The sequence below is a fragment of the Anabrus simplex genome, chromosome 1 (assembly GCF_040414725.1).
Source record: "Anabrus simplex isolate iqAnaSimp1 chromosome 1, ASM4041472v1, whole genome shotgun sequence".
Lineage (NCBI taxonomy): Eukaryota > Metazoa > Arthropoda > Insecta > Orthoptera > Tettigoniidae > Anabrus > Anabrus simplex.
The window spans coordinates 1,375,868,370-1,375,889,385 of NC_090265.1; the positions used below are offsets into that span (position 1 = coordinate 1,375,868,370).

General features: G+C 39.5%; 1 protein-coding gene across 1 annotated transcript in view; it reads left to right on the forward strand.

Moving 5' to 3' along the window:
- Positions 1-693: 693 nt before the first annotated feature.
- The window catches only part of LOC137497030 (uncharacterized), a 183,082-nt gene continuing 162,759 nt past the window's right edge, over positions 694-21,016 (forward strand). The window contains exons 1-4 of the mRNA XM_068225510.1: positions 694-770; positions 14,123-14,310; positions 16,824-16,964; positions 18,259-18,488. Of these exons, the coding sequence (XP_068081611.1) occupies positions 14,196-14,310; positions 16,824-16,964; positions 18,259-18,488 (486 nt within the window). The 5' untranslated portion in view covers positions 694-770; positions 14,123-14,195. The remainder of the gene's footprint in view (positions 771-14,122; positions 14,311-16,823; positions 16,965-18,258; positions 18,489-21,016) is intronic.

A 21,016-nucleotide genomic window follows, 5' to 3' on the forward strand; every position in this document is an offset into this window, starting at 1 on the left:
ACCCGTGACCAGAAATATGTGGTAAAAGCGAAAGAAGAAGATTAAACGAACATAAGAGTGTCGTACACCCTTAGTTTTTCCATATTGTCCAGCTCGGCAGTGTAGGTAATAGTTCATTAGTTTTGCCCCGATTTGCCCGAATTTGAACCTTGGCTCTGTCTGGAATTTAAGACTGATTCGAAGAATTGAAGTAGAGTGTATTAAGTCTCCAGTAAACACATCTTACAAGAGAAGTGGAATAAAATCTCATTCTTGTTTATTCTAGAAGTATTTCTCTCCATGTGCTCGATGTCTTTCCCAAACCTACCTACTGATTTGCGCACCCTAGTACAGACACCGTAACGAAACAGGTTCGAGGCATTCTCACTCAGTACACAGAACTGTTGCAGTTACTTCAAGCTATTTCTAATTACTACTGGGCAGGGTGACTGTGTTACCTCAGATTCCTTGTGTAGTAACTGGTGATTTAACTAATTATATAGTAGACTGTCAAGTTATAGAGTAACAAAAAGCAATGTTAAGATCATTAATCAAAATTATGCTATTCTGTCTTCTGTATTACATCTAGGAGCCCCAGTCAGACAAAGAAAGAATGAGTATACCCCATGTCTTATTTTTGTTGATTTGATGATAATTTGCCCTCTTTCCTAGCCGTTTTCAAACAGGTACGAATATTTCTATGTTGCAGGATGGGAACTCAGAGGATTACACTGCTACAAATTCTTTAGTATACGACATTCGTGGGAACAGGCAGCCGAACTCTGCAGAAGGTAATGTATTATTTATCTATTTGAGTTTCTAGTTCCATTACTGGAATTCTGCCTGAAACCTACAGAAATCTATTCTCAGGATAGAATGTCAGCTACATATTCCTCACCCAGACAGCACCCCGTTACCTTACTTTATTTTCTTTTTTTGCTATTTTGCTTAACGTCGCACCGACACAGATATGTCTTATGGCGACGATGGGAGAGTAAAGGCCTAGGAAGTGGAAGGAAGCGGCCGTGGCCTTAATTAAAGTACAGCCCCGGCATTTGCCTGGTGTGAAAATGGGAAACCACGGAAAACCATCTTCAGGGCTGCCGACAGTGGGGCTCGAACCCACTATCTTCCGATTACTGGATACTGGCCGCACTTAAGCGACTGCAGCTATCGAGCTACTGAATGTTTTTCGGATGGCATTGCATATATATTCGCAAGTTTGTATGTTTGTTTCTGTTATCTTGATTGCTTTTATAGTTAACATTTCGATAAAGCGAATATGTAACATCTGTTCTGTAGACACCTTATTAACAATTATTCTTGTTTTATAATGTTTTTGGTTTATAAGTCTCACTAACTACATTTTACGGTTTTCGGAGACGCCGAGGTGCCAAACTTCTGTCCCTCAGGGGTTCTTTTATGCTCCAGAAAATCTACCTATACGAGGCTGACGTATTTGAACACCTCCAAATACCACCGGACTGAGCCAGGATCGAACTTGACAAGTTGGGGTTAGGAAAACAGCGCCTCATCCGTCTGTGCTATTTAGCACGGCCAATTATTCTTGAACGAATCGGATATTTTCATTGAAATGCCAATACTTTTGTCATTGTGGCAGATATTTCTAACTGGACGTGATAACTGAATACCCTACTACCAAGGTGACCGTAATTCGAAACCCTCCCAGCGCATGTTGGATTTTTGACATTTAAGTCACGTCCCGCTGGTTTAGATTTCAAATGGCTATGTCTACTGCACAAACAACCACTTAAATCTACTACACGTTTCTACTCATTAGGGCTACACTTCTCTATTTGTTCATGTTTGTAGATTACGTTTTAAAGGCTTTCTTAGTCCTCTGTACAGTGGTAAGTGCGTCGGTAAGTTTTTAGTGTATTACCCTTTTTTTCATGGGGTATATATCCGCCTTCATTTTATTATAAGACCATGGGGTGGTTGAAGCTCAGGACAGCTTGCTTACTGGTGAGAATTTTAAAATCTGATAGTCCTTCACATGAGTCAAGTACATAATCGGGACAACAGGTTTACAGTTAAAGTTGTTAGAGGGGGCTAGTCGACATTTCCTGCTAACAAAATTACTTAGTACGAAATGTCGACTAGCCCGCCCTAACGTAATGTAGTGTGAGTAACATAAATTCTAGGGGTTCTAATGGGCCGAACCCCTAATGTTTATGCAAACCTCATAGCACTACCGTCGTACGGGTAGACTCAACTTATTACTCGCTTCAGTAAGTCTGCATTCTAACCTATGACCGCATAAACATCCGGTCCTAATCAAAACAATAATTACACAGCTCTGTATAGAATGCTACCCAAGTACTCATTCTCAAGCAGATTCTGCTACTTCAGCCACCACGAGACTTTGGTAATTCATAATATCATCTGTTCTCCATTTTGACCTTCCCCTATTCATCATTTGACATTTATAATATCATCTCTTCTCCATTCTTGCCTTCCCCTTTTCATCGTTTGGCAGTAACTAAAGCAAGTTAAATGATTACTTCCGAAGAGGTTTAGCTATACCTTTCATGTATCGCAGAGTAAGAAACAGTTTGTTAATTTCAAGTGTAAAAGAATGCTCCCCCAACGTCTAAAGCGCACTAGACAAAATTGTATAGATTGATACAGAAAGTGGCATAAACTAAAGTAAATATACACCAGTTTAAATAAAACAGACTAATGAATGGAGAAACAGATGACGCGACTTGCTACAGTGTGTGTCAAACCATGACCGTTCCGGGACGACGAATGGCATTAAGAAATGTTTCTGTGATTATTAGTGCATATTCGTGTTAATGTACATGATAAGAGAGATATGGCACTAGACATTATGGTTTTTTACCTTCACTGGTTTATCTTCTTCACCACCAAACTACTACTACTACTACTTATTATTATTATTATTATTATTATTATTATTATTATTATTATTATTATTATTATTATTATTATTATTATTGTAAGTCAGACCATCCGACTTCTTCTTCTTCTTCTTCTTCTTCTTCTTATTATTATTATTATTATTATTATTATTATTATTATTATTATTATTATTATTATTATTATTATTTGTTTTACGTCGCACCGACACAGATAATTCTTATGGCGACGATGGGAGATGAAAGGCCTAGGAGTGGCAAGGAAGAGGCCATGGCCTTAATTAAGGTACAGCCCCAGCATTTGCCTGGTATGAAGATGGGAAACCATGGAAAACTATCTTCAGGGCTGCCGACAGTGGGGTTTGAACCCATTATCTGCCGGATGCAAGCTCACATCTGCGCGCCCCTAACCGCACGTCCAACTCGCCCGATTTACATTAATCTAACAAATCAATCATCGTCTTATGTAACTACCTTTACACCCCTTAAAATGTGGTACTGCTATGTGTTTTTGCTCCACTTTCTACTTGTGAATCAATCTATGTGCCTCCGAATACATATTTCTGGTAAATCTCGCTCGATCGCTTTAATCGCGCATGAGACGAAGTAAATCGCACGATGAGACATACGACAAGAAGGGATTTAATTGAAAGAGCTAGTTTTGTTGCTATACGAAATAATAAGTCATTCATCACCCAGACGACCCCAAAAATGTCGGTGTATCAAGAATTTTGGATATATTTTAAAACTCACCATCCTAGTTTGAAGTTTGATTAGTTGGCCCTAGTAAATTGTTTTTCAACAGCAAATCAGCTTCCTCCAACCTGGCGATGCCCAGAGGACAATGTATTCCAAACATACATGTCTTCATAATCAGGATGAGGAGAGAATAATATGTTCTAGCTGGGAAATGTCAGCTGCTCCGAATATCACTTGTAACTGCTATACAAATAATTGCTCACATGCATATTTGAACACTTTACAGACACCAAGGTCACCATTACCTTTGCCTTCCATTCTCCAAAATGTATATATTTTAATTCTAGGAAATTTGCTTTCGTATCTGACAGTGTTATACCATTTTTACAAACGGAGGAGGTATTGTTTTGACTGCATTGCAACTACTGTTGCTCGATTAACAGTCTCATCTTGACACACCATGAATACAACTGGAATATTCACTCTAGCCTTTAAAACCACCGAGAAATCTTAGAACAGGTACCTTATTTTCGCTAGGGATCGGCTCCTTAGGCAGGAAATTGTGAAGAACGTACCGTGGTAAAGCAAAGCCATCATTCCAGCATTCACAAATGCTGAAATGAAAATCTAGGTAAAATTGTCCCACGATTGGTGAATGGCATTATTTGATCACACCTGACCTCCAATGTATATTGCTATTGCTACTTTGTTTTAGAGGTTCGGAAAATCATGGTCAACAAATCCATGAACATTGGGTAAAGAAAGTTTGCCTGATATCGTGTATGATTTTAGTACCACTCCTAGTACAAACTGGGAAGGAGGCCGTGATAAAACGCTTTGAACAGACACCTCTTTCCATTTGTCTAACTAGAATTAACATCTCCCATAGTATTATAACTGGAACAAGTGGGTGGAAAGCTAATATACAGTTCTAACCCCTAGGCCATGGTGGAAGGGAGCTCAAATATTGCATTTATCGAGTAATATGCTTTACACTGTCCTTCAGCTGTCAGACTGACTACATCTTATACTATAGGCAGATATTGATTGTTTTGCTTTAAGGCTCAGTGAGAGGATTCGTGGACGAATTACCAGAACATTATTTGCAGCAAACACTTCAGATTAGGAGTTTCCCCTCATTGCTGGAAATGCGAATCCAATCATTAAGCTACAAAAGGAGAAAGTACTTGAAGTCACCCATGCCGCTCTTAGGACTGAAACGGCATAAACTCAGCTTCCTGTGGGCATCTGAAAGCATTTTCTCGCGGCTTCCTTCACAAAGGTTATTCCACTAAACCTCAACTTGTAGGATCCACCAAGATATAGCAGGTATCCTGGATTCAGGAGGTCAAATGGACTATATCGTGATTGACCTATCTAAGGCATGTGATAGGGTAGATCATGGGAGACTACTGGCAAAAATGAGTGCAACTGGACTAGAAAAAAAGAGTGACTGAATGAGTCGCTATACTTCTAGAAAATAGAACTCAGAGAATTAGAGTAGGCGAAGCTGTAATTATTAAGAGGGGAGTTCCTCAAGGCAGTATTATTAGACCTTTATTCTTTCTTATACATATCAATGATATGTATAAAGAAGTGGAAACAGAGATAAGGTTTTTACATGCGATGTTATTCTGTACAGAGTAATAAATCAGTTACAAAATTGTGAGCAACTGCAAAATGACCTCGATAATGTTGTGAGATTTACAGTAGGCAATGGTATGATGATAAACGGGGTTAAAAGTCAGTTTGTGGGTTTCACAAATTGGGGAAAGTCCTCTCAGTTTTAATTACTGCGTTGATGAGGTGAACGTTCTTTTTGGGGATCATTGTGAATAGCCTACCTAGGCGTCAATATAAGGAAATATCTTCATTGGGGTAATCACATAAATATGATTGTAAATAAAGGGTACAGGTCTCTACACATGGTTATGAGGGTATTTAGGGATTGTAGTAAGGATGTAAAGGAGAGGGCATATAAGTCTCTGGTAAGACCCCAATTAGAGTATGGTCCTAGTGAATGGGACCCTCACCAGGATTATTTGATTCAAGAACTGGAAAAAATCCAAAGAAAAGCAGCTCGATTTGTTCTGGGTGTTTTCCGACAAAAGAGTAGCGTTACAAAAATATTGCAAAGTTTGGGCTGGGAAGACTTGGGAGAAAGTAGACGAGCTGCTCGATTAAGTGGTATGTTCCAAGCTATCACTGGAGAGACTGCGTGGAATGACATTAATAGACAAATGTCCGTCTCCATGGCTAAATCGTTAGCGTGCTGGCCTTTGGTCACAGGGGTCTCGGGTTCGATTCCCGTCAGGGTCGGGAATTTTAACCATAACTGGTTGATTCCCCTGACAGGGGGACTGGATGTCTGTGTCGTCTTCATCATCATTTCATCCTCATCACGACGCGCAGGTCGCCTACGGGAGTCTAATCAAGACCTGCACCTGGCGAGCCGAAGTCCTCGGACGCATCCCGGACTAAAAGCCATACGCCATTTCATTTCAGTAGACAAATAAGTTTGAGTGGTGCCTTTAAAAGTATGAAAGATCACGATATGATAAAGCTGGAATTCAAGAGGACAGATTGGAGCAAATACAGTATATGTTTGTAGGAAGGGGAGTTAGGGATTGGAATAACTTACCAAGGGAGATGTTCAATAAATTTCCAATTTCTTTGCAATCATTGAAAGAAGGACTAGGAAAACAACATATAGGGAATCTACTGCCTGGGGGACTTGCTGTTGGCTTTACGTCGCACCGACACAGATATGTCTTATGGCTGTACCTTAATTAAGGCCACGGCCGCTTCCTCCCCAGTCCTAGCCTGTTCCTGTCCCATCGTCGCCATAAGATCCACTATCTGTCGAATACTGGATACTGGCCGCACTTAAGCGACTGCAGCTATCGAGCTCGGTACCTGGGGGACTGCCCTAAATACAGATCAGTAGTAACTGAATGATTGAACTTGTGCCATAAGTGGTACAACAGTCACACAGGACATCAGACAGACGCCAAACGGGGTGATAATGTGACTTCGTCGTTGGCTTCTCACCAAAACGGCTACGGTTCGAATTCGGGCCATTGCGTGTGGAATTTTTGAAATGAAGTCACATTATCAAGAGTCACGTAGGCTAAAGCTGCATATTCGCTTTGATCTAAACCAAACAGGCAACTCAAGTACTATATGTTAGAAATTAACACGATACGATATATTGTTTTCTAAATGACAGCACAAAATTCTCAAAAATAACAAAGAAAGAAACTAGGTCACGAAGTTTTCAAATATGAGGATGACCTGATTTTACAATTAAGGTGCTAAGAGTTGTTGCAAAATGACCACTTTTGTTTCTTCCATATTGTAATAATAGTTCACCCAGTCTGACCTAGCATCTGCTTGTAAAGACTAGTTTCACAGCATTCAAAACACTGGCACGGTGTGTCCTAGAGACCATCTCAGTAATGAATGCACGAACTGTGGTCGCTTACCCGAGGCTCTTGACCCAGGGTGACCGAGGAGGCAAATATGGCTCACCGCCAGTCATTCCTAAGTGTCGCCGTAACGCACGCAATTTAACACTGCAGCAGTCCAACTGGAGCTGCCAGCTAGATGTCAACGTCCTGTGCTTTCGATAAACAATATTCAAAATATGAAAGAAAAAAACGACAAGTTTTTGATCAGATTCGGTAGGAAATTCAAAATGAAAAAGAAAAACCTCACCCTCCGAAATTTTTTTGCAAAGCCATTTCCTCACAGTAGCCTCCGTGGCTCAGACGACAGCGCGTCGGCCTCTCACCGCTGGGTATGTTCCGTTGTTCATATCCCGGTCACTCCATGTGAGACTTGTGCTGGACAAAGCGGAGGCCTGTCGCTCTCCTCTGGGGAAATGATTAATGAATGACAGATGGAATGAAATGATATTGGAGGGTGTTGCTGGAATGAAAGATGACAGGAAAAAACCGGTGTACCCGGAGAGAAACCTGTCCCGCCTCCGCTTTTGTCCACTACAAATCTCACATAGAAGGACCGGGATTTGAACCACGGAACCCAGCGGTGAGAGGCCGGCGTGCTGCCACCTGAGCCACGGAGGCTATTACCTGCATCATCATGGCGATTATTAAGACGATAACTTCGCTTCATTTAAAAAGTTCAGAAGTCGTGGTCATGTATTTTTCTTGTAAAGAAGATATAAGTCCGCCTCTGTTGTGTAGTGGTTAGTGTGATTAGCTGCCACCCCCAGAGGCCCGGGTTCGATTCCCGGCTCTGCCACGAAATTTGAAAAGTGGTACGAGGGCTGGAACGGGGTTCACTCAGCCTCGGGAGGTCAACTGAGTAGAGGGGGGGTTCGATTCCCACCTCAGCCATCCTGGAAGTGGTTTTCCGTGGTTTCCCACTTTTCCTCCAGGCAAATGCCGGTATGGTACCTAACTTAAGGCCACGGCCGCTTCCTTCCCTCTTCCTTGTCTATCCCAATCTTCCCATCCCCCACTAAGGCCCCTGTTCAGATTAGCAGGTGACGCTGCCTGGGCGAGTTACTGGTCATTCCCCCAGTTGTATCCCCCGACCCAGAGTCTGAAGCTCCAGGACACTGCCCTTGAGGCGGTAGAGGTGGGATCCCTCGCTGAGTCCGAGGGAAAAACCGACCCTGCAGGGTAAACAGATTAAGAAAAGAAAAGAAAAGAAAAGAAAAGAAAAGAAAAGAAAAGAAAAGAAAGAAGATATAACTATCTGTACGTGATAGCAATTTCAGCTGTTCAAACATTCTCGTTTTCTCAAAATCGCTGTCAATACAGACAGAAATGAAGTACACATTAGATTAATTGTGTTGAAAGCTAATACCACATTACAAGCTACAATGAAACAGGAATATCTCTAAAATTTTGCTGACGTGCACATTATTTTCGCTAGAAGAAAATGAGTAGACAACATCGTCTCATACAGTTAGCTACCGCACCGTACTTACGAAAGTCTAGCATAGCTTGAACGAGAATTAAATCGAGTTTTGAGAGCTGGAAGAAAATCTCGTAATTGTGTATTCTGATGTGATGGCTCGAGATTCCTTCAATAATTGGAAGAAAGTAGATTAGTGGAGTGAATTAATATTTATCTGTTGTTTCTTGCACTATCTTGTACTAATCAACTGTCTATACATCAACGACCTGCATTATACAGCCGAACCTCGATATCTCGAACCTCCATTAATCGAATTTTCAATATCTCGAAGTAACTTAAAATTTTCCGCCATTTGTCCTATTCTTCACGTGTATTTCTTTCCTTCCCACCCCTAGGCCTTTCCTATCCCATCGTCTCCATAAGACGTATCTGTGTCGGTGTGACGTAAAGCTAATAATAATAATAATAATAATAATAATAATAATAATAATGAAAAGATGAGTCACATAGGCTAATTCTATCTCTTTCTCTGGTCAAATTTCGCCAAATCGTTCTCCTCTCACCAATTCGATTCATTGTAATTTTTATTCTCCACTCACCTTCAGCATTCTTAACATCCCTTTTCAAAAGATTCAACTCTTTCTTTCTGAGCTAGTTAACTTCAAAGAATCATACAACATCTCCTGTATAAGGGTTGTAGGACATTTCATCGGAGCAAGAGGAACCATATCAAAATTCTTAGTTGAGTTCTTCAAAAATGTGGGCATTCCCAAGAATTTGTACTGTGATTTAGTTGTCTTGGCCATTAAAGGCTCCGCCCAAGTTGTTAAATTGTTAAAAATCACCTCTATAATACTGCTTACGAGAGAGATTAACTCCAGAAAACTCTTCATGGTTACACGTACATTCAATATTCAAATGTTATGATATGTTTTGTCAGATTTAAGCGGCCTATATTGTTGGAAGTACAAATAAATTAAAAATTGCTATTTCACTTCCGTACAGTGCCATGCTCCAGACAGAAGCCTTCAAAAACATCTTGCTAATTCCTTTATCAGCGTTCGAAGTGAGCAAATTTCTTTTCTTAAAATAAAGGTCTTCCTTGTTTGTGCTAGTCTGTATATGTCTTCGTTACCCATGGATAGTTATATTGCTACCCAAGTAACAATATTCATCTACTTCTATTTAGACTTCATTTCCTAATCTTCTTCGACTATATTCCTTTACTTTTGTTTTGGAGTTATTTACTTTCATATTTTATTCTGTGTTCACACAGTTCACCAATTTCTCCAGATCTTCTGCGGACTCAGATACAATAACAAAATCATCGGCAACTCTCAGAGTTTTAATTTCTTCTCGTTGGATTGCGATTCCTTTCCCGAATTCCTCTTTGATTTCCTTTACCGTCTGTTCTATATAAACATGGAAAACGAGAGGGTGATAGTGGTGATTCAAAGCTCGGTGGAACTTCTTTGCAGTCATATTTTGTATAGTGGTTCAATGTGCCTTTCAGCCTACAGCTGTTAACATGTTTCTTTTCTTTTATAGTTTCCTGCCTATTCTTCCTTCCTTCTGCGATTCTTTTTACCGGAACATTTCACTGTATATTTAAGATTTCTTTCATATTATTAAGATTTGCTTTCATGGCAGCGCTAAAATCAAAGAGATACAAATTTTAATATATTCTCATCAGGATAGTTTCCCCAGATTTCTTCTGCAGCCGTGTGTGACAGAAAGGAAGTACATATTAGATTAATTGTGTTGAAAGCTAATACCACATTACGAGCTACAATGAAACAGGAATATCTCCAAACTTTTGCTGACGTGCACATTATTTTCGCTAGAAGAAAATGAGTAGACAACATCGTCTCATACAGTTAGCTACCGCACCGTACTTACGAAAGTCTAGCATAGCTTGAACGAGAATTAAATCGAGTTTTGAGAGCTGGAAGAAAATCTCGTAATTGTGTATTCTGATGTGATGGCTCGAGATTCCTTCAATAATTGAAAGAAAGTACATTCGCGGAGTGAATTAATATTTATCTATTGTTTCTTGCACTATCTTGTACTAATCAACTGTCTATACATCAACGACCTGCATTATACATCCGACCCTCAATATCTCGAACCTCCATTAATCGAATTTTCAATATTTCGAAGTAACTTAAATTTTCCGGCTATTTGTCCTATTCACATGTATTTATTTCTCCATTACTCGAATTTCTCGATTTCTCGAAGCAAACATTTTCTCCCTCGAAGCAGAAAGTACAACATTAACTTTGCAATACACCAATACGTGATGCTAGGAGCTAATATGACAGGAACCGAAAATCTAAAACTTCTGATGATCGAAAAATCGGCAAAGTCTCGCTATTTCTCGGATGTGAATTAATAATCGCCCACGTACGAAAGTAATCCCCGAAGACGCTGTTGACAAGTTCCATTTACGAATCTTGGCTGCGTGGTATTTACGAGAAGTTTCAACGTGAAGGAAGGAAAGGTTAACAGTAACAAACGGAAGAGACTAACGGATCTTTTCGAAAGGTATTTTAACCGAGTTATGTTTCTTGTTTCACTACAGCACTTTATGAACTGTATCCTGTCTTCTAGAAGGTTACTGCAATGAGGGTTATCATTAAAGTGATGGAGTAAAATAGTGTTAGTTTGAATATTTTTAAATAGGTACTGTTAAAAAGAATGTTTTCAGTATAAGCCCGTAGATACATATGATTCAATTATGAGCCTGTACATGCTCAGAAACGGTATTCTCTATATCTCGAAATTTCGATAACTCGAAATAAAATCTAGCTCCCGAGATGATTCGAGATATCGAGGTTCCACTGTACTACCAAGGTACTACCAAGGTACTACTATCTGCGCACTTTTTAGCGATAGGTTTACACCCTAGAGCTGAAGCGGTCGACCTCGGCAATCTTCGAGATTCGTACTGGCAATCTTTGAAACACAAACTATGAATCGCTTATGCATCGCTGTGCGACGTCTGGCGTACACTTTACGTACTAGTACTGTTATTATTTACACAGCAAAGCCGAACTATAGAATTCACTCTAGGAATAAGATTCGCATCGAGAAATGTTATATAATGTTATATAATGTGTGTTAGACACAGTTGTTGGCTTAAAATAACAAAGATTTAGAAAATTCATATCGATCGATCATATTATCGATTCATTCCAGATTTCATTTCCATTCAGTTGGCAGTACTAACGGAACCGGAAGCGCTCCCTCCTTACTCCTCAATATCGCGAAAAAGTGCGCAGATAGTACATAGATTGGCGGATGACCTGCCATATTGGAAGAAGGTTGAAAGCTGCTCCGCCATGTTTTCTGGGGGCAACGTAATGTATAATATAGGTCGTCGAATGGGTCACCGCTTGCATCACCAAAATCTGCGCGCGGTATGACTATCGTATGTCTATGTACCTATGTTCATTTCTCGCGGGCAACTAAACAAAGCTGACGAGTGCCACCAGGAAACATGGCGAACGCTGTATGAGCCCGTCCAGCCAGTCTATGTACGCAGTATAATATAGGTCGTTACTATACATGTCGCAGTAACAAAGTGCAGAGTAATTAGATACCTATGCATCATTTAGATACGCGCGTTTCTTTTTTGTTTTTGTTTTGTTTTTTCTTCCCTGTGGGCAAGCTCCCCGTTCTTTCTCGGCGCGTGGGAAGGGGATTGCGCGGCGTGCCATCACGTTTTGTTCCCTGACCCGGGCCTTCGATTTGTGTGTGTGTGTGTGCACATCCCTGCTAGCTGATATTGTGCACATGTCCGATTTTGCAGCCTATTTCAGCTGTTCCCGAGTGTGTGTTATGTTCAGTGGCATCTGAAACATTGTTCCATTTACAAAACTTGAAAGCAGTGAGAAAAAACGTCGCACATATTTCTGAGAGCAAGGCATCGGAGACTGATATTGCGGCCCAGACTCTCGCCCTTCGACTCTTCACACGCGGCTTGCTGCTGGATATCGGATAGGAACGAGGACCGGCGGAGGATAGGTGTGCTAGGCTTCGGTCCGTCAGATCGCCATTGCTAACTATCAACCATGCGTTACTCATCGTATATACTTCCTCACCTCATACTTCTGAATGATATAGATAAGAGAGTGTGGGAATTCCTCTCTCCCGTTTACTTCTACATCCTTGTAGGAAGGGACGGCAGGGCTGCTGTTAATGAACAATATCGTTTTATTTTCATTGGTAGATCTGTTAAAATGAAATGCCATCTTTCAGGTTTAGTGTTTTATTTTGTTGGTTGGAATCGAACCCATGTTCATAATAATAATTAATAATAATAATAATAATAATAATAATAATAATAATAATAATGGGGCAGGGTATCTATACAGGCTTGGTGTTTGCCTAATGGGGATAAAATGAATGGCAAAGATGTCATAAACACCCAGTCCCCAAGCCAGGGAAATTAACAGTATGAGGGAGTTGATTCTGGAACATTCTATCCATTTAGCCACAAAGCCGGACTTTCATTTGCTAAACCTTAGGCTACCATCTTCACTGATCAGGGGTCGAGCGTTGGCAGTTGCAGAGGCCGGGGCAGTAGCCTGTAAAGCAGGCTTGTCCGTTGGCTACTGGCTGCAGCTCAAAACGCTGAAGGCTTGACATTCACTAAACCAACCATCTAAAAGAGGTAACCTAATTCTAGTGGTAGCCCATGTCTTAATCCCAGCATACGCCTCTGGTTATGCTCTTTTCTTAATTTTGTAATTAGAAAGAGTACTATGGCTCATGCCTTTTCAATGGCACAATGTATATGTACAATTCATATGTCTTAACTCAATCAGCTCATGAAATTCAAAGACGGTTTCAAGAAAGATTCCCAGGAGTAGACGTTCCAAGTCGTGAAATAGTACATATATTATAATCCTTACAATAAATTTCAGGAAACTGGAACCGTCCAGCCTAAAAAGACCCTTATTAAGAGAATTAACCAACAAGGGGTGTTAGTTTATATTTTTTCAATAGAACTCTGGCACTGCTCAAACTGAAAAAAAATCCATGAGAGAAATTCAAATGTACAAAGTGTTTCCAAAGAACAAAGTTATTAGTAGGGATTTGTGGCCCCCTCAGTGCCCTGATTTATCCCCCTATGATTATTATCTCTGGGAAAATTTTAAAATGCCATGTATACAAGATGAACCCATCTGCAATACAACAACTGAAGAATAATATTCATGAGGAAATTGCTGGGATCCCTCAACATGTGCTACAGCGAGGTGTCAAAAATGTGAGGAGATTGAAGATGGGCAATTTCAACACCTGCTTTCATAATATGGCAAGTAATGAACTTGTTAAAATCGTTTGTGTTTACTTTTATGTGGTTTCCTGTTACTGACCTTGATCCGCAGCTGGCAATCGAGCATTCATTCCTCCATAGTAAAAGGACCGCACACCAAAGTAAAGCATATCTGATCACCCTGTATATCACGGAAACTAATTTGTGCCAAACAGTGAGGGGGAAGTTGAGAAAAACAGAAGTGCAACACCTTGTTACTTTGATTGGTGCATAACATTAACATTTGAATGCAATATTTCAAACCTATCTTGTAAATGTGATCTGCTGCAATCTGATTATTTATTTCATACATCATACTTTATTTTTGCAGGTACGGAAGTGATCTCGTTCTTATCGAATCGTATGGAGAAAACAACTTTACTGCAGGGTTGGCTTCGAGGAGCATGATACCCTCGGAACGAAACAATCAACACTACTGGCTGGGGCTGGCCTCGCTAGATGACCTGCGTACTAATACCTTAGAATCAGCAGCCGGACTGCTTGTTTCTCAGTACTCTGGTAAGTACTTAGTTTCCTCGTACTGTCCTCTGGGTCATTATTCAGAATTATGAATTAACCTGAACTTGTTACTTTGATTGGTGCATAACATTAACATTTGAATGCAATATTTCAAACCTATCTTGTAAATGTGATCTGCTGCAATCTGATTATTTATTTCATATATCATATTTCATAGTAAAAATGATTATTTTATGAAGGAAAAAAAATGACACACACACACCACGCGCTCGTGCACACACACACACCTCGATTTGTAGCTAGCTCTGTGACCTTGTTTAGCTCTATACCTCCTATCTTCAACTCATCAGAAATTGAGTCTACCAGCATCTTAGTCTCCCTCTACTTCTCCTACCCTCTATGACCGAGTCCACTACTCTCCTAGGTAGCCTATCCTCTTACATACACCTCACACGACCCACTGCCAAAACTGGTTTATGCGTACAACTTCGTCCACTGAGATCATTCCCAACTTAGCCTTTATTTCCTCATTCTGAATACCCTTCGACTAATGTTCTCTTAGCCTTTATCTCCTCATTCCAAGTATCCTCCTGCCATTGTTCTCACCTGTTTGTACCAACGATCATTTTTGCTACTTTCATGTCAGTTACTTCTAACTTACAAATAAGATATCCTGAGTCCACCCAGCTATCACTCCCATAAAACAAAGTTGGTCTGAAATCAGACCAGTGTAAAGACAGTTTTGTCCAGGGGCTGACTTATTTCTTAAATACTGTCAATCGCAACTGCGAGCTCACTGCATTAGCTTTGCTGCACCTTGATTCACTCTCACTACCATCCTGGGAGAACACACATCCTATACATTTGAAATGATCTACCTGTTCCAGTTTTGAATCCCCAACCTGACATTCGATTCTCTTAGGTTTCGTCCCTACTGACATAATTTGAGGTTTGGAGAGGCCTATTTTCATATTATAGTCATAGCATCTATTTTCAAGTTCCAAGATATTAAACTGCAGGCTTTCAGCACAGTTTGACGTTAAGATTCAGTCATCAGCAAAGGCCAAACCGCTTACTATATTTCCACCTTACTGAATTCTGTATACCTTTCAGTAGAAGATCCATATAAATTACGAACAACAAAGGTGAAACAACAAGCAGCTCATTGTATAATTAATTCTTACTACAGCTCTATTGTCAACATAAATGCCTTTGATTGCTTTTAATAATCTACCATTAATCCCATAATATCCCAGTACAGCTAACATCTTTTTCCTTAGTACACTGCCATATGCCTTTTCTAGATTTACAAAATATAAACACAACTGCCTGTTCCTCTCGTAGCATTTTTCATTTACCTGGAGCATACTCCTTCTGTGGTCTGCAACCACACTGCTTTTCATCCAACTTACTCTCAACCACTGATTGCAGCCTCCGTTCCAAAATGCTGACACTTATCAATCAATCAATCAAACAATCAATCAATCAATCAATCAATCAATCAATCAATCAATCAATCAATCAATCAATCAATCAATCAATCAATCAATCAATCAATCAATCAGCCAGCCAGCCAGTCAGTCAGTCAGTCAGTCAATCAATCAATCAATCAATCAATCAATCAATCAATCAATCAATCCTGATCTGCATTTAGGGCAGTCGCCCAGGTGGCAGATTCCCTATCTGTTGTTTTCCTAGCCTTTTCTTAAATGATTTCAATGACATTGGAAATTTACTGAACATCTCCCTTGGTAAGTTATTCAAATCCCTAACTCCCCTTCCTATAAATGAATATTTGCCCCAATTTGTCCTCTTGTATTCCAACTTTATCTTCATATTGTGATCTTTCCTACTTTTAAAGACGCCACTCAAACTTATTCTTCTACTAATGTCATTCCACACCATTTCTCCGCTGACTGCTCGGAACATACCACTCAGTCAAGCAGTTCGTCTCCTTTCTCCCAGTTCTTCCCAGCCCAAACTTTGCAACATTTTTGTAACACTACTCTTTTGTCGGAAATCACCCAGAACAAATCGAGCTGCTTTTCTTTGGATTGTTTCCAGTTCTTGAATTAAGTAATCCTGGTGAGGGTCCCATACACTGGAACCATACTCGAGTTGGGGTCTTACCAGAGACTTATAATCCCTCTTCTTTACATCCTTACTACAACCCCTAAACACCCCCATAACCATGTGCAGAGATCTGTATCCTTTATTTACAATCTCATTTATGTGATTACCCCAATGAAGATCTTTCCTTATATTAACACCCAGTTACTTACAATGATCTCCAAAAGGAACATTCACCCCATCAACACAGTAATTAAAACTCAGAGGACTTTTCCTATTTGTGAAACTCACAACCTAACTTTTAACCCCGTTTGTCATCATACCATTGCCTACTGTCCATCTCACAACATTATCGAGGTCATTACTGCATATTCACTTAGAGATTTTATGTGTGTGTGTGCGCGCGTGCGAGAGAAAGAAAGAAAGGTTGATGAAGAGATATATAACTGAATGATAAAATATGTGTTTATAACCCTTTACAGGATTCTGGGCTTTAACACAACCTGATCCTAAGGCTGGTGAATGTGTAGATGTTGCTATATCAGATGATTACCAGTCATGGGAGCTGACAACCTGTGAGTCTTTGCTGCCCTTTATGTGCAGAGCCACTGCATGTCCTGCAGGTGAGTAAAAAGTTTTAATCAATTCCCAAATCTCAAATCCAAGTGTCTTATCCAAATCTGAACTTTGGCAACCTAGTTAGTACACTAGCTAACCAGAGCCCATTGAACAGGCATCCTGAACCAGAGTTTTCAGTTCCTTTCTCCTCCTTCTTTAGCCAACAATACATGGACTTCCCATCCAAGTGGTGGCCACAGCCAATGTTGCTTTCTTACGAGATCTCCTAAGCTACGCTATTGGCTGGCTATTATCAGTTAACTAAACAAATTAGCAATTCAGATAGTGGAATTAAACTGTGGGGAAACTAATATTTAACAATGGATTTTATTTAGCATGACCAATTGAAAAGCACAACACTTGTAAGTTTGGGGACTTGAATTCTGTAAGCAAATGAAACTGAATTAAATTAATAATAGTATTAATCTATACCCATGTTTGGATAATGGAATAATACAAATAGAATTCTCCCATAGAGGGCTGACTTTATCACTTCTATCTCTTACACATTCTTATTAGTATTTGTTTTCATCATTGGAGAACTGGACTCTCTTGTTCTTTGCTCACCTTCATCAAAATTGCAGTGATGTCTGTTACCAAGCATCAAGAACCACTTCCAATAGAGTCTGGCTATTCCTTAAAAGATTATAAGTTTTTTTTGGAAGCTTTGGCCTTCCTCCCATCCTCCTAAATACAACCACTAAAAATCACCCCATCCACTTCATGAACCTATTTAAACATTATCTATGATATAAAGAGACAGACCAATTGATCTTGTAATCCATCATGTGGAACATGTTGAGCCCAATGTATTCTATTTTTATGGTCAGGTCAAGGAATTTTTCTGTGAATTTTGTTCTGCTTGCTGCTTGTTTTTGGTCAAGTCTGAATGTACATGCAGCTCTAAAAAAATGTTCACCAGCTTAACTTAGGACAAGAAAAAACTACCACTGTGGAATAGTAAAAATAGTAAAAAATTAGTTTGAAATCTTCAACTTTTTGTTCAAGAACAATGTAAATATTGAAAATTATGAAAAACTTTATCCACTTCTTACAAATAAAGTTTTCCAACTTTCTTTCCTATTGAAAAATATAAAAAGAAGTAACTCATCAAATGTGAGTAACACATAACTTTTGCACCTGTCATTATTAACACAATGAGCTAGTTTCTTATCCTTCAGTTTTGTGTTGGTTACTTCATCAGATGCTCATGAGTTCTTCATATTAAATTATGGTTGTAGTAATCTTAGTGATGTACAAAAAAGCATATTTTTATAATGCATTGTTTTTTTTCCCAAGGATCCTTCCACTGTTCAAATGGTCGGTGCATCAATTCAGCATTTCGATGTGACAAGCAAGATGACTGTGGAGACTCATCTGATGAACTGGACTGTCCTGCTCACTGTCATTACTACATGGTCAGCAGTGGAGATGTAGTGGAGAGTCCTAACTATCCTCATAAATATGAGCCCCTTTCTAACTGCAAGTGGACACTGGAAGGACCTCAAGGACATAATATCTTACTGCAGGTATTTGCTAAAGCAAGATATGTCACAGTGTATGAGATCAATTGCTGGAAAACTTCACACTTTGTAATGACTTCACTTCACTTCCTTAGAACATAAAATTAAGTGGAAATTAGTATTAACCATTGCCCATTTCCAATTGTGAGGTATAAGGTAACATTATTATTTAGCAAAGTATTTCTGTACTTGTAGGAAGCCTCCATAGCTTAGACGGCAGCACGCTGGCCTCTCACTGCTTGATACCGTGGTTCAAATCCCGGTCACTCCATGTGATATTTGTGCTGGATAAAGTGGAGGCAGGACAGGATTTTTCTTTGGGTACTCCAATTTTCCCTGTCATCTTTCATTCCAGCAACACTCTCCATTAATATTTTATTTCATCTGTCAGTCATTTATCATTGCCCCAGACGAGTGCGACAGGCTTCGGCAGCCAGCACATTTTCCTATTCTCGCCGCTACATGGGGGCTTCATTCCTTCCATTCCTGACCCAGTCAAATGACTGGAAACAGGCTTCTGTACTTGTAGCAAACTTTTAAATGGCAAAAGGGATAAATTTTCAGCGTGGGTACTTAGTAGAGTTTAAATCAAAATACCAAGTTAAAGCCTTCCATTGTTTGTAACCTCAGCACTAAGTGGTATAAAATGGTTAGCCATTTCCTGGTCACCTTTGTCTCCAGGAATTAGCCATTGTCGCACAATTCCCTATGTCTCTAGAAAACCCATCGACTTTAATGGATGGATAATCAGATTGAAAAACAGGCAGAAGAACAATAAAACTTACTCCATTACAGTGTGTTAAAAATGACCTCTCTCAGCCTGTAGCCAAGTGTTTTAGCTTGTTATGATACTCTAATTCACACTCTGCAATTCAGCCTCATGAATCTTCAAACTTTTGGTGTGAATTGCATTTAATAATCTACAGCATAGGAAAATATGCTGTTCAGTAGTTACTTAATTCAGAAGCCATGAAATGCATTAAATCAATCAGTTACTGCTGTATAAGAAGCAGTCACATTGTATGCTGAACGCCATCTTATCGCAGACTAGCTGAGACCACGACATTACTGGCCGAGCTATGTGGTTGGCTATAGCATCATCCAGTCACCCAGACTTGGCACAGGGAATAACCAGCAGCTCGACTGGGGCTCGCACTGTGTTAGCTAATATGTTGCATGTAGACTTCTTTCACAATATTTTAGTAGAAACTTCTCATATATCATTTGAAAATGTTTTCTTGAAAATAAAGTTTTAAGTTTAATAGTAGTACACAATTAGTTATTCTGAATAATGAAAAAAGTAGAGATAAAGAACTACATTTTTAGGAATGAAACAAAAGAAACAATATCAGTACAACTTGAAAATGAAATCAGTTTGAGAGATGAAGAATCCAATGCAAGGTAACGTGATGCTGTAGACTGTGTATAGCTCATACCAGGCAAGATTAATAAGATTGTAATAGGATGGGGTGAGGCACTCATCAGAAGACATCAAACAAGAAATACTAACAAACTAAGTGTTAATGAGGGATGTCAATTGGTTGCAATCTGCTTATGCACTTAGTGGGGATGTTTAAATGTGAACAAGTTGTTGAGTATAAGCAATGGAAGTGGAGACAGGAACTAACATCAAGAGAAGTTTTTATTTTAGATCTGAAATTAGAAAACTATCCGGTATTTATCAGTACCATACTCTATAAGAGATTACATTAGATTTTTCTCCTGGGTAGTGATGGTGATTGTTGTTTTTTATTATTTTTTTTTTTTTTGCTAGTTGCTTTACGTTGCACCGACACAGATAGGTCTTATGGCGACGATGGAACAGGAACGTTAAAATTGAATAATTGAAAAAGAGGTTCAACCTATTCAATACATAAGAGAAAGAAATGTAGTGATTACATTCTTATTTAATAGTAATTAGAAATGAGACCGGTTTCGACCCTAGTCCAGGTCATCGTCAGCCGTTCAAAACATAAAAAACATGAAAAACAATGCATGAGGCTGAATTGCAGAGAGTGAATCAGAATATCATAATAAGCTAAAACACTTGGCTACAGGCTGAGAGAGGTCATTTTTAGCACACTGTAATGGGAAAAGTTGTATCGTTCTTCTGCCTGTTTTTCAGTCTGATTATCCATCCATCAAAGTCGATGTTTTGAACGGCTGACGATGACCTGGACTAGGGTCGAAACCAGTCCCATTTCTAATTACTATGAAATAAGAATGTAATCACTACATTTCTTTCTCTTATGTATTGAATAGGTTGAACCTCTTTTTCAATTATTCAATTTTAACGTTAATACTTTCAATACGGAACAATGAAATTTTTATCTTTAGATGGAACAGGAAAGCGCTAGGAGTGGGAAGGCCTTAATTAAGGTACAGCCCCAGCATTTGCCTGGTGTGAAAATGGGAAACCACGGAAAACCATTTTCAGGGCTGCCGACAGTGGGGTTCGAACCCACTATCTCCCGAATACTGGATACTGGCCGCACTTAAGTGACTGCAGCTATCGAGCTCGGTGATTGTTGTTT